This window comes from Vitis riparia, chromosome 19, assembly GCF_004353265.1.
Source record: "Vitis riparia cultivar Riparia Gloire de Montpellier isolate 1030 chromosome 19, EGFV_Vit.rip_1.0, whole genome shotgun sequence".
NCBI lineage: Eukaryota > Viridiplantae > Streptophyta > Magnoliopsida > Vitales > Vitaceae > Vitis > Vitis riparia.
The window spans coordinates 18320326-18334849 of NC_048449.1; the positions used below are offsets into that span (position 1 = coordinate 18320326).

General features: G+C 35.7%; 1 protein-coding gene and 1 long non-coding RNA gene across 5 annotated transcripts; both read right to left on the reverse strand.

Moving 5' to 3' along the window:
* Positions 1-2875: 2875 nt before the first annotated feature.
* Positions 2876-3982, reverse strand: LOC117909577. The gene is made up of 2 exons (XR_004650400.1): positions 3822-3982; positions 2876-3114 (listed from the first exon to the last, which is right to left on the reverse strand). It is a non-coding gene; the product is annotated as an uncharacterized LOC117909577 (long non-coding RNA).
* A 176-nt stretch (positions 3983-4158) lies between these two features.
* On the reverse strand, positions 4159-9461 carry LOC117909581. Of its 4 annotated transcripts, XM_034823639.1 has the most exons (4): positions 9285-9461; positions 6500-6654; positions 6301-6425; positions 4159-6205 (listed from the first exon to the last, which is right to left on the reverse strand). In XM_034823639.1, the coding sequence occupies exons 2-4, from the start codon at positions 6584-6586 to the stop codon at positions 4459-4461; spliced, it is 1959 nt and encodes a 652-aa protein (XP_034679530.1). In that variant the 5' UTR covers positions 6587-6654; positions 9285-9461; the 3' UTR covers positions 4159-4458. The 4 variants fall into 4 exon arrangements, with proteins under 4 accessions (XP_034679530.1, XP_034679531.1, XP_034679529.1 ...); XM_034823640.1 differs by lacking the exon at positions 6500-6654; XM_034823638.1 differs by having other exon boundaries at positions 6301-6654.
* Between the last annotated feature and the right edge of the window lie 5063 nt (positions 9462-14524).

The window sequence follows — 14524 nt, forward strand, 5'->3', positions numbered from 1 at the left end:
GGAAAGGGCTTCAAAGTCTCTTAAACCAAGTTTTTCAAAGGTGAAACAATTACGGACTCCAAAGAAGTACATCAAGTCTCTTGGCTTGTGTGTTACTCAATGTAGGAATGCATTCATATAGATTTATTTGTTTCATATAGTAATATAAATCTTTCAAAATCAATGAAAAATTCATGATGAAAAAAAGAATGCAATACTGCACAAGATACATTGATCATATGATTAGTATCACTCCAAATTTTATAAGAAATGAGCTTAATTCAAGTTTTGAGTGTGGCTTTGATAATGTGTGTCAAGATATATGAAAATGACCCTCAGTACAAGCTTTGATATAATGAGATTTTACATCACTTGATTTTTCTGAAAGTTGATAATTGAAGCTTGAAAGTTTTTCTAGCTTATCTATTCTTGCTTTATCAGCTCTTATGCGAGAAAAAAAAAAATAAAAATTGCTTGAATGGTTTTGTTGAAGAAAAATTCCTACAGATGGTAACTAGATACTGGATACCTCATGAAGCATGAAAATTCACATCAAACAATGGTAGGAAAAAATATTTTGTAAGCCTTAACCAAGTAACTAGATCTTGAGAGCCATATCAAGCATGAAGATTTACATAAAAAGAGGGGTATAACTTGTGTGTACAGAATTCTGGAGGTTGTAGTCTATTTACTCGAGTTTAAGTTCCAAAACGATCTCTTAAAACATAATGCCATAAGTCTAATTGGCTTGCTAGTCATAACTACATAGGTCAATAAGAAATCCTTTTGCGAATTCTAAGCAAGTTTGAAAAACATTATACCTTGTGTTCAAAATAAAAAATGAAAGCCTATCTAATTGGCATCAAGGTGTGGTCAAGGTGAAAACATCTTGAAAGTTGTGGTTTGATGACAGTCAAATACTTGTAAGTCTTTGTATAATATTAATAAGCAGTTGATATGGCCTAATTTTCTTACATCATTATATTATAGCTTCCTATTAGCCCTAGTATCAACGAAATACTATAGATTTGGTAGGTTGATTCCTTTTATATGCTCAAATGCATGAAGTGCATGCATGTTTAGTCTTATGCAAAGATTTGATGAAAGTTAAATGATTTTTCATGTGCATACTGATATGCTCGATTCATATCAATGATGCATGCATGCTTTTATATATGTTTTTCAATCTTTTTATACTCTCTGTCATTCCAAATGAATCCACCCCTGGTCAATTCGCATTAAAGGGAATGAAATTGTAGTATAAAGGGAGTGAGAATTGATGAAAAGGGAAGCAAAAGAATAGATTGTTCAGGGGAGATACACAGTAAGGGGGAGCATCTTTTGGACCTGGTTGTTGCAGAAACCATCAGATTGAGGTATCTATAACATGCAACAGTATCAGTTTTCAATTAGTTCACATTATTCAAGTTCCATATGCTTCATTAAACACTAAATGATCACCATTTAACCAGTAGTTGAATTTCCAAAGGCCAATTCCATTTCCTAAAAATCATGCCAAAATGCATTCTGTTCACAATTGAAGAAGAAAATGTTCAAACAGATTTGATGGCTAATGGCCTATAGTAACAATTCTAAAGCATACAAATTAGTACCCACTTCTAAGTTTCAATTAAGAACCTGGAATCTTGTTTGACCTAAACTTCACCACCACATCCAGGCAGCTTGCTTGGGCTGAGATTTGGTGCAGGGATGGGAGCCGAAGTGCTCCTGGAGATGCATCTGCATAGACTGTCTTATTTAGCTGTGAATTTGTAATATGTAACTCTACTGGCAGCAAAGGTAAACAATAAGAATAACTATAATGATGATGATAACAATGATATAAGGAAAAGGGTTCAAGCTTCAACTCCCCCTCCAAACACTAATCCCATAAATATTACTATACTCAGATGGTTACAACTTATTTTCGACACAATAACAAAATTAACTGAAATAAAATTATTCCGGGATATATTCCTAAATAATAGAAAACGTTTACTTCTAGACTTCTTAGTTGAAAGCAATACAAAAACCTAAAAACAACAAATCAATCTTTCATGTTCTTAACAGTTACTGTTCAAACACTTTTTGTGATCAATAAAATAACAAAAAAGAAAAAAAAACAAATATGGAAAATAAAATAACTGATTCTACATCTCCACTGGTTTTAGCTACTAGTCAAACACCTTCTGGACTTGGTTCTGGTTGACATTGGCATGTTCCATTGAGAAAACAGAGTCAGGAACCAGGAATTTTAATGCTTACATCTTCTCAATTATAAAACATGGTGAGTGAATGAAAGTGATGTGTCTTGGGCTTGTTCTGAGGGGTAGATGGTTTGTGATTTTCACACAGGGACCTTGTTTTAAATTTGTGACTTAGAGTTTGGTTATTTGCTAATATTTACTTGTGGGGTTGGAGTGTTTCAAGATTGTCAATGAGAGCTAGCACATACATCATGAATATTTAGCATGGACAAGGTATCCCTATAGTAGTAAAGAGCATACAATCAATGCTTGAAATGTCCAGATCACGTGCCCTAAAAGGATGGGGCTTACTTGTTGAATAGACAGAACTACAAAAAATCATGGTCTGATAAAGAGTTAAGACTGAATTCATGATAGTTGACACTGTTAACGAAAGCAATATTTCTAGCAGTCATTGATCAGTCATGACAGTAAAGATTGCACTAATAAACTCACACATTGTTTACAAGGGAACACTTACCTGGGGACATACAACTTGGAGAGATAAAACAGCTAGAGTATGAAATTTAAACCACACAAATCCCAAGGTAACATTTTTTTGACAAACCATATGTATTTTTAAACAAGGAAAAAGGCAAAATATTCTACAAAATTTCCTGCACAAACAATGGGAAGGGGGATCCAAAATGAGTCAAAAAGATGGTTTTAATTTCAGTATACACACATAAAGCAGTTTGTACTTGGCTTGATACTCAACCTATAAAATAAGATATATTTTTTTAGTCTTCTCTTTTGGAGAATATTAAAAATAGACAGAAAGATTCAGATGAATTAGATGTCTTCTGCTCCAAGCCTCCAACTATCTTGGACTTGTTCAACTCTGGATTCTGTTTCTTTTATGGAACTCGGTTTCCTCAGAAAGAGGACACTGGGAAAAGACAAGCAATTAAGAAATGCAGCATATATCAGAAAATATCCAAAGGCAACTGATATTATATTGTTGTTTTTCAGTAAATATCATTTGTCAACCAAGAAACGCACCATCAGTGTAGTGCTACCAGTGCAACTAAGAGGACTGAACTGACACTTAGATAAGATTATCGGATTAAATCAAAGAATAAGCCTATATTAAGGTTAAACAAACCCATATCGAAAATGAGATTTCTAAATTTTATTCCAAGGGCAGATCATACAACCGTTCTACTTCCAGAAACACAAACTAAAAGAACATCATAGAATTCAGCATATATGTGGAATTCAAAATCAAATCCAACTTCTTATAATAAAAAAAAATCAGCTATTGAACATAAAAATTTGCAAGCAGAACATTACACCATAATAATATCAAAAACCAAATATTATCTTTGTTGGCCTTCAACAATTTGAAACTTTTCCCCATTCTTATTTGTATGATTTCTAAAACCCACAATGATTGGTTTTATTTTGAATGTATTTTACTTAGTTTTAAAGCTGAAGGTATGTTTTATTCATCATTGGTGTGTTTAAGTGCAAGTGAACTTCCAAGTTGGCCACTTGTCTTCTTCATCTTCAATATTTGCTTTACAGCATCTTATTAGTTTCATCCTCACCTCTTGCTACCAGAGATGAAAAATAAGATACAAAGGCATGCCTTACCTCTTGCCTTCAAAATTACTCATGTCTCTGTTCCCTCAGGAAGAGCCACCATCATCTCAATCTCTCGTCCAGGCCATGCCTATGAAAAAATGTGAAACTGTAAAAAGAATTCCATAAGATGAATTTTTAAGGCACAAAATTTGGAGCTGTTAGTGTAAAGAATCTAACCATTGTCACAAACATGGAATAATTCATTCAATCAAACACCAGCTTCAACAACTATGCATACCTTAAGAGTGTAACTACTGAAAACAGAATGGTAAAATTAAAATTTCTGCCCAAACAAAACTAGGGGAAAGAGTAATAAAAAACAGTTCAAACTTCCATGACAAACATATTGAAGAACAACTAATAGATTAATTTCATAATTCTTTGATCAATTTGAGCATTAAGAATCAGGAGCAACTTAACAAAATGAAAAGGTCATAACACACTCGGTTACAAATAACACCCAGATAGAATTTTGGAAAACCAAATACAATATGTAAAAAAGGTTAGATCAAATGTCTGCAATAGCTGGACATCAAATCATACAAAGATTTAGATCAGATATTTGGATCATTGCAGGTAGCACAATTCCGACTGCCGTTGCAATGAGAGCAATGTACAATTATCTGTTCTCTAAATTTGGCCTGATTCATTGCCGTCGAGGTCTTCCAAGACAACGTTTTGTAACAGGAGGATCAAGAGAAACATGCACATAACCATTTGGATCATGCACATTTCCATCTGAATGAACTGTTGGCAGATTCTGAAACTCAAGTGGATGCAAAGTGCCAGAATAAACCATTTCCTGCTTGAACAAATGATACCAATCATCAACAAATTCATAAACATCTTGGTTCATCTTCTGTATCATTGCACATGCATGCTCACATGGGATGCCCGACATCTGCCAAGCCAAACAAGTGCAAGTATGCTGCCTCAAGTCAACGCTTATCTTTGCCTTCCCATCTGAAAATGTTTTGCTTTTGGCAATGTTATGCAAGAGTTTATCCTCAGTTTTTGGGCCAATGGATCTTTCCCAACTCTGCATTGTGGTTTTACGTTCAACTAACAAAGAGGCTAGCATATCCATGTGCTTCTCAATGAAACTAAATATTGTGTGATGTTGTTCTTCTTTGACCCAAGCACTAATTGACCCAAAGATATTAGTATTCATTTTGTCCCAACGCTTTTTAGGGAACTTTGACATCGCCCAGTGTTCAGGATTGTTATCTTCAACCCATTTGGCTAAGTTAGCATCAAATCTCCTTAAGTTCTCCATTGCACTGTTGTAACCAATTTCTATCCTTGCATATGCAACAGCATCAAGTAGTTTTAGAGCGTTATCTTTACCTTCCCTTCCCATCATCAACTGGTGGCTAAAGTCCTCCTTTAGATGACGATAACAATATGCATGGTTTTCAACTCCAAAAACTTCTGCAACACTACGAATAATCGCATGATGCCTTCCAGAAATGATGACCACCTCCATTTCACCAACCAACTGCTTTAGCCTCTGTAAGAACCAAAACCAGTTATAATAATTTTCCGAACTCACAATGGCATATGCTAATGGAAACATGTCATCATCAGCATCATATGCCAAGGCTGAAAACAAAGCACCTTTGTGTGGCCCACTCAAGTTGGATGAGTTAATGGATATGATAGGTCGGCATCCCATTAAAAACCCATGCACAGAAAATCCATGTGCAATGAACAATTGCATGAAATTACCTTCGTCTGAGGAAGTCCATTCAGCAATTGTCCCAGAATTAGTTTCCATTAACTGCTTACATAACCAGGGCAGCAACTTATATGAATTGTGTGGAAGACCAAATATTCTCTCCTTCGCCTTCTCTTTACATTTCCAAGCTTGATTGTAGGTCAATTTCACTCCATGTTGCCTTTCAAAATCTTCACAGATTTGACGGGGCAGGTAATCAGGGTTAGCCCTTATCATATCATCAATTACAAGTGCCGCTTTATTTGGTCGTAATGCAGGCACTGATGAAGACTCCTCCTGTGCAGAGTGATTATGTTTGTTTTCAAATGTGTGCACTCTCACAATTTTGGTAGCCCCAACACCACGAGCAGTTATCTTCCAAGGACATCCACCAGCTGTGCAACATGCAGTCATCTGCTTTAAAGAATTCCTCTTGAACTTGTAGTTGAATCGTCCAGCTAAGGAGGTAAGGTATAGTGCATTCCGGAATTCATCAGCATTTGTAAAAATTTGCCCACTACCTGATATAGCCTTTCCAAGAGTACTTGAAACTGGAGGAATTGCTTCAAACTCTATGCATCTTGATACAACTTCATGTCTCTGAATGGTGTTATCATCATTTACACCTTGAGATGATGATGATGGCGATGAAAAATGATTGTTTTCCACATTAACACTGCACGATTAACATATTCATGTAAAGTTAGAATAAAAAAGGAGGATAAAATTTAATCATGCTGATAAGCAAGCTAATATGCAGGTGTGACTTACGAAGTGCTTTGTTCATCTATTACTCCTTGCTTTACTCCTCCGTTATGAGCTTCAAATACATAGACTCTTGAGAAACCGTCATTGAAGAGGACCATGTTATATATGTCATCATCGTCATCCAATGGCTGGAGTAAAGATTTATCAAACTTCAAGGTGCACTTAAATGACAGACTAGATGGGTCAATTTGGACTTTCTTACTTGCTTTAGAAACAAACTCAGCATGTGAGATTCCTTGATTAATACATATGCCATTAGTACATCCACCTTTATAATTGATGGACCCATCGTCAGCCTTTATGATCTCCCCTCCAAAATAAAGATAGCAATATATTGACTTATTACTTTCCATTTACCTACTATAAAATAATGCAACCAATCCATTAGTATGTGCTATACTTGTTCAAGCCTTCAAGGTAAAAACCACACTTAATTTTGGTTCCAACGGTGAAAACTAAGTTCAAATCATGTATATAAGAAGGTTTAAAACAACACAACATCCCAAAAAGTCTGATATATGATAACACTACACCCCATAATTTATACCTTGTGCCTTTTTAGGAACTAAAGTTCCCTAGAATTGAGGTAAGACGGTACGAAAATCAATTGGAAATGAAAGCAAAGAGATAGCATAGAATTTAAGAGCAGCATGAATCGTAAGTAAATATTATTCATAATTTTGTTTTTTTTCGATAACTGAGGAACCTTCTATGGCCAAGCCCTTAAGACTCTCCATGGGGACCCAAACCTTGGCGTGTTGACCACACTCTAACAACCAGCACCAAGTAAATCAAGGTATCATCAATGGCAAGATTCAGGGCCCACACCTCCCAACATTTGCCCTGACCAACTGGGCTACTCTGGCAGACTAAATATTATTCATAATTTAAAAAGGAAAAAAGAATCCGAAAGAGAAAACAGCAGAGTGCCTATTCTGATTTGAAGCAGAGAAAAAAAATGGAAGTTTGACCTTTTTGTTTTCTTGAGATGTATAATAGCGGTTTGACTTCTAATTCAAAAGTGTTACAATAGTTAAGAAATCCTTAAAATTGCTAATTGAAGTAGGTTCATTATTGTTATTCATTTCAATACAAACAAAAGGTGGTTAAAAGGATATTGTAACCAAGTTTTGAACAAGATAAGAACAAAAGTAAGATTGTCATTCTGAAACCAGCCTAGTTTCAACACAGCCATATTCCTGCTCTGGTTCACTCTAATAAATAAAATTTCTTGTACAATGGAACCACATCTCATGAGCTAAGGAACATCTGGTTTGAAGGAAAGAGCTGCAAATGCTACTTGGTCATAGCTCTATTTTAACTAGGTATCCCTATTTTTGACTAATATAAGGGATAAAGCAAAAGAGCATGCACATGTGGACAAGCGCACACACACAGAGATAGAAATTTATAGGAAACTGCATCAATTCTACTAGATTATTCATATTTGAAGAAGGGGAATGAAGTGTGGTACCAAAGCAATTCAATATGTAAAAGTTTCACATATTTCAATCACAAAAATATTTCTACTTCAATGCAATTTTTAAAATGCTAATAAACTTTCGGAAACCTTAGCAAGTAATTTGCCAGGCCAAAAGAAGTAATGAATTGCATTTACATCCATATAATAACAAAACATCTAAAAATCAAAGCAACATCCTATCTCCATACAAACTCATCCAGCTTGTAATAGCAATGAGGAAGGAAGTTAAAGGAATTAAATCAAATTTATTAATTCCATTGAGAAAATATAACAAATGCATGAGAGAGAGAGTAAAAAACTTATTTAATAAATGAAACTTTCTAAGGCCATTATTTATTTTTCCCTGAGTAAACAAAAATTTAGTAGCATAAATCATGGACGGATACATATGTATCTATGTGTATACAACCATCAACTAATATTTATCACTTATCAGCACAAACAAAAAAAATCTAGAACCATGATTCATACACTCAAAACCCCAAATCTGCAGGGGAAAATGATAGCAAAGCCTGCCAACTTTGTCTCAGGATGAAACTCCTGATAGATTGCAACTTTTAGCATACATCTGTATGAAGGCCCAAAAGAAATAATATAAAATCGAGTCCATCGATAAGGTAACATGTCACATATGAATCAATCCCTTGAAAGTTATACATGGGACAAATTTCAAAATTCATTCATTTCTTGTAGCTACAATTTTAACAAAAACTCGGGTTTCATCTAGTTGATTCAGTAAATACAACAATATTTATATCTCACATGGGTCGATGCAGTTTAAAACATATTTCTTAACCATTAGATTGCTTTGGGGTTCTGTTATGCATACTTCAACAAAACTTTGTCTTAAAAAATTTCTAACTCGTACTTTGTACACAGAATATATGGTTACTTCATTCTTTATATGGCCAAGAAGTATTGTAGACAAACTATAGCAGATACAGCATTATTTTTATGCAATTAACTAGATACAATAATTTATATTAAGCAGAAAGCCATGGTCACCAAAAAGAGGGGACCAAAGTCTAAAATTACAGGCGAAATTGCATAAAACTTAATGAAGTTCCTGAAAGGAAGAAATCGTGGCGAAATTGTTACTGTGATAAATCACATAAATTAGGAAATCAAACACCTCACAGGAACAACAAATCTACCAAAAAGAGCAGAGCCAAATAGTGAAATTGATAATCTTTATCATTCAGTTTTTCAGTAGAATTGAAGCTCTCACTACAAAATTTTCCCTGAAGTTTGATGGAATTAAAGTCCCTGAAAATGGCAACATTTTAGCAAATGAAGCCTCCTCACGAAGACAAAATGCACAACGAGGGTGTCTTTGAACTCGAAACAAATTGAAGGCTAAAAAGAACATAAAAAGTTACAGGGCCCTTCAAAATCATTAAAAAAAAATTATATTAAAATAGAATCCAGTCCACAGCTGATATTGTACGATATTGGGCTGTTTGGATGGTGAGAAAGTTAAATAAATAGGTGTTGGAACATTTACCTATAAGAGAAAGAAAATGGGTAAACTTGGGTGGCGGGCCTAGAGCCTCCTTTCATTCATGGTGTTTGAATTAAGAAATTTCTGAGGACTGTCGGAGATTTTCCGAAATTTTCCCGCCTTTAGGGTTCTGCTTTACATGCAGGAGAGGTGAGAGGGTGCACGGATGTCTAGTGTGATGCAAAATCCAGCAGCACTAGGTGTGCGTTGTGTTTTTGCTAATTAATATAATTATTTTTTATTCAATATTCATAAAAAGTAATAAAGGAAAAAAATATCAATCTAAAACTACCCTACTCGCTCTTATTTTAACCCAAAGTTTGAAATCCAACAAAATTGATGTCAAAGTATAATTTGAATACAAAAGTCATTTTTACTAAAATTATTATTATTTTTTTAAATAATGTTGGATTATGTTGGATAGTGATTTTATAAAATATTTATAATCTTTTTAATACTTTAAAAGATAAAAAATTTCAAGTATTACAAAGTTCAGAAACACCTCTTAATATTACTATCAAACGCATTCTTAATATCTATACTTGTTCCATATGGTATAAGTGTCACATCTTTTTTTATTTTCTTTTTTATAAATTATTATTAAAATAATAAAAAGAAAATCTTTGTTGCTTCTAATAGAGATTAGATATTGAAATATAAAGCATATTTGTTAATCTCTCAATTTATTTAGAACACAAAAAAGAAACATGTTTAATAATATAAAATAGAAAACATCATGGTATTTTTTGAGAATATCTTTTGGTTATATTCAATTTTTTTCATTATTTGATGAGAATTGTTTAAAAAAATAATTATACAAATATAAAAAAAATGACTAAAGATAAAATATTATAAATAAAAATTATTTTAAATATAAAAATAGTTTTAAAACATTTGAAGTTTTCAAATAAATTTTTATTTTACAAAATATCAAAAAATTATTTTCAAAATTATTTTCAAAAACACCTTGTAGATAGTTTTTATAACAAAGCTTCTTTTCAATGCCCAATGAATACAGACATTTGAAAAGGAAAAAAAACTATACAGTACTCAGTTTTTGTGAGAGTAGAGTTTGAGGTTAAAATACCATTTAATTTATTTATCAAAACTAGTAAAATCGATTATTATTTTTAAAAACAAATTAAAAAAAATATTTATTTGATAATATTATAATAATTAATTTAAAAAAATTGTAAGACATTTATTTTAAACAAAATATTTATTTAATATACATGGTCACTAATGTTGGACACCTTCCCACTTAGTAGAGTAACCTAGAATATTAATACATTATAATGAGAGTAGATGATAAAAAAGTTTGCGGAACTCAAAATAAGTGACTTTGTGCTACAAAGGGTGCTCAACAACAAGAGAAACCCAAAAGATGGAAAACTAGGGCTAAATTACGAAGACTCTATCAAATCTACCATGAAACTGAAATTTGCATTTGCAAAATTCAATCTCTTCAAGGGCAACAACTCAATTACTCATGAAATGTTACTGAATTCAAAAACATTATTCATTGAAGTAGTGAAAAGTACATTGTTGATCAATGTATCCCAAATATTAAGTGATGGGAAGTAGTGAAAGTGCATTGTTGATCTATGTTACCCCCAAAAAATAAGTTGACCATCACCTAGGAACTTTGGAGTCCTTAATAAGAGCATTATGTCACGGACTTAGTCTTTTCCTAAACTCGTACGACACTTAGACAAGTCAAGACACTTGATCTTGCTAAGTCAGCTTGTCTCCCAATGCTTAGCTTGCTAGGCCAAGATGCTCACGACTCGGAAGCTTGAGAAAGCGTAGTAGAAAACTCTTAAAGAATGGAAGTTGTTATTACTCAAGGAAGCCTTTACAAGTGCTTTTGGGAACTCACTTGCTTGGTTAGGAAGTGATTTGGGTGATCGCTTGGCCAAATAAGGCCCTCACCTATTTATAGGCACTAATGGAACTCTCTGGAACCTTGGAGGGTTCCTTACAAATCAAGAAAATTCTAGAATACCCTATACAATTCTATGTACAAGAGATCTCTAGAATTCTTTAGAAAACCTTGGACTCTTCTCATGCTTTCCACCATAGTGTAGAAATGTGTGGACATCTCTAGGCATCTCTAGAACCTTCCACACTCTTCCCTCCAATGGCTTAGTGTAGATGGCTCAAAGAGTCTCCAAAAGCTTCCTAGGCTCTATATAAATCCATGAGGAGGCTCATTTGAAGCATCCTATGACCCTCTCCCCCCCCTATGCCATCGACATCCTTGTCGTTGCCTCTTTCTGAAACCTCTTGATGTGTTTCCAGAACCTTCTCAAGGCATCCGCATGTTCCCAACTTACCTGTCTCCTAGGTAGTCCTTTCCATCGGACTAGATACTCTATCACAGGAGAGACCCCTATTCTCCTGGTGACCCATTCAGCCAGGATATTTTTCACCTCATTTTCTCCTAAGGCCTTAGATGGATGTAGATCCCTGCACTTTTGATGCTTGGAGTGCTGCTTCCTCTTACCCATCAAGTTCACCTTTCCCTTGGTGACATTGTTGATGTATGTGCGGGCTACCTTAGCGCGCTCCCCTTTTGCCTCCTTTGCTTGCACCCTTGATAGTAAGGAAGTCTTTGGTGTACTAGGCTTTGGGTTGAATTGGAGGCAACCTAGTAGTTGCATCGAGCCCATATGTGCTTCGTCCTCCTGTTTTCTCTCCTCGATTATGGCATTGAGCGCCTTCCTCTTTGGACAATCCCGTGCCCAATGTGGACCGTCACATAGGAAGCATTTGATTTTAGGTGTAAACTCCTTCCTTTCCACCTTACCCTTTCCTTCTCGGACGTTAGGCATCTTGTCTGATCCTATTCTAGGAGCATTGTGGTTCCTTGAGACCTCGTCTCCCCCACCCGTGGCATGGATATCCTGCAAAGACTCGACCTTGGAGGAGTCTCCCCTTTTATAGTCTGTTAAAGACTCTGCTATTGCCATAGTAGTGGCTAAGTCTTGAACACCTTGGTGCCTTAATTTTTGCTCGGCCCACCCTTGTAGGTTATCCATGAAGTTGAATAGAAACTCCTCCTCAGTCATGTTAGGAATCTCAAGCATAAGTGAAGGGAATTCCTTAACATAGTCTCGTATCGAGCCTGTATGCTTGAGACGCCTCATGTTTTTCCTAGCCAGGTAAGCCACGTTCTCAGGGTAGAATTGCCTCTTGATCTCCCTCCTTAAAGTCTTCCCACGTCTCTATGGTGCAAATGTCTTTCTCCATATCGGAAAACCTCCAACGCCACCATAGAGTAGCTGTGTCAGTAAGGTAAAGGGTTGCAGTCCTTACCTTAGCTACCTCATCAGTTAGTGCGATAGCCTCGAAGTATCGCTTCATATGCTATAAGAAGTTGTCCAAATCCTTGGCATCCCGCTTGCCACTAAACCCTTATGGCTTCGGCACCTCCACCCTAGATGCCTCCTGGGTGGCCATGACCCGTGTCGACATAGCAACCTTGTAGATGGCCAACTCCTGCCTAACCTCATGGTCTCGGGACTCCATTCGAGTGGCCAAGGCCTCTATCCTTGACTCCATGCTAGCAAGCATGCTCAAGACCTTTTCTTGGAAGGACATGAACTCCTCGTGTGACACTGGTTGAACTTGTGAGCCTAACACCCCCTCACGAAGGTCTTGGATCTGCTCCCTTAGATCATCCATACCCTTCTACATGCCTTGCTCGATTAAGTCCACCCCTTCCCAGGTGTCTGCCATGGCTAGCTCCACCTTGGCTAGCCTTGCCTCCATGTTGGCTATGGCATCACGAGACTTATACTTCCTGCCCCTGCCCTTGCCCCGTGTAGTAGGCTCGATCTCCCTTCCACAGGTTTGCTCGCTAGTCTCCTCCACGTTAGAGCCCAACATGTTTCCTTTACTATGCTCATTTCGTAGTCGCGCTCTAATACCACTTGTCACGGACTTAGTCTTTTCCTAAGCTCGTGTGGCACTTAGACAAGTCAAGACACTTGATCTTGCTAAGTTAGCCTATCTCCCAATGCTTAGCTTGCTAGGCTAAGATGCTCACGACTCGGAAGCTTGAGAAGGCGTAGTAGGCAACTCTTAAAGAATTAAAGTTGTTATTACTTAAGGAAGCCTTTACAAGTGCTTTTGGGAACTCACTTGCTTGGTTAGGAAGTGATTTGGGTGGTCTCTTGGCCAAATAAGACCCTCACCTATTTATAGGCACCAATGGAACTCTCTGGAACCTTGGAGGGTTCCTTACAAATCAAGAAGATTCTAGAATACCCTATACAATTCTATGTACAAGAGATCTCTAGAATTCTTTAGAAAACCCTGGACTCCTCTCATGCCTTCCACCATAGTGTAGAGATGTGTGGACATCTTTAGGCATCTCTAAAACCTTCCACACTCTTCCCGCCAATGGCTTAGTGTAGATGGCTCAAAGAGTCTCCAGAAGCTTCCTGGGCTCTATATAAATCCATGAGGAGGCTCATTTGAAGCATCCTGTGACAATTAGCTCAAAATAAAAGATGAAATCCAAGTATTGGAAAAAAGTTTAGTTTTCTAAATGTAGTTGACATCATTTGATAAGGTAGTGCCTTAAAATTATGATAGTACTAAATAATTTGAGAGGGCATATGCTCTAAAAATGCAAATGATCTAAATATAGGAAGAAAAATCCAATGAGAAAAAGAAAAAGAAAGAAGATCGTTATCAAAAGGAATTCTAGAATTCATGATAATAAAAAAATAAAAAAAGGAAAGTGGCCTACTCACGCAGTCCATTATGCAACTCTACTATGCCTACCTATGGTTTACTATATTTGATGCTATTATAGTTGTTAGCCCTTGACACTACTATAATTGAGTTTGCTATTGACATTGTTGCAACTAAGTTCACTATATTACAACCATACTCACTATTATAGTCTTCTTGCAAACATACTCATTATCCCTACATCTTTCGAAGGAACCCTTCAAAATCTCAACTCTTTTACCTATTAAGTGTATCTTAAATGAGCCTTCTAACCATTGAATTTTGAAGGTAAGACATTAATTCTCTACAACATCACTGAGATTCATCTCCAATAAGGGTGGATCTACCTTAAGAATAGTATTTTCATCATGGATCTACTTTAAGAATAGTATTTTCATCAGACCTCAATAATTCTAATATGATAAGTACCTAAATTCCTTTTTGTTATTTCCTTATTTGTTGATGTTTTGTGCTCAACTTAGTTTAGACTTAGTTTCAAC

Coding starts and splice junctions, on each gene's coding strand:
- LOC117909581 (XM_034823638.1), bottom strand. CDS start 6,650: ATGGAAAGTAATAAGTCAATATATTGCTATCTTTATTTTGGAGGGGAG. Junction 6,206..6,300: donor ATAGATGAACAAAGCACTTC/GTAAGTCACACC, acceptor TTAATCGTGCAG/TGTTAATGTGGAAAACAATC.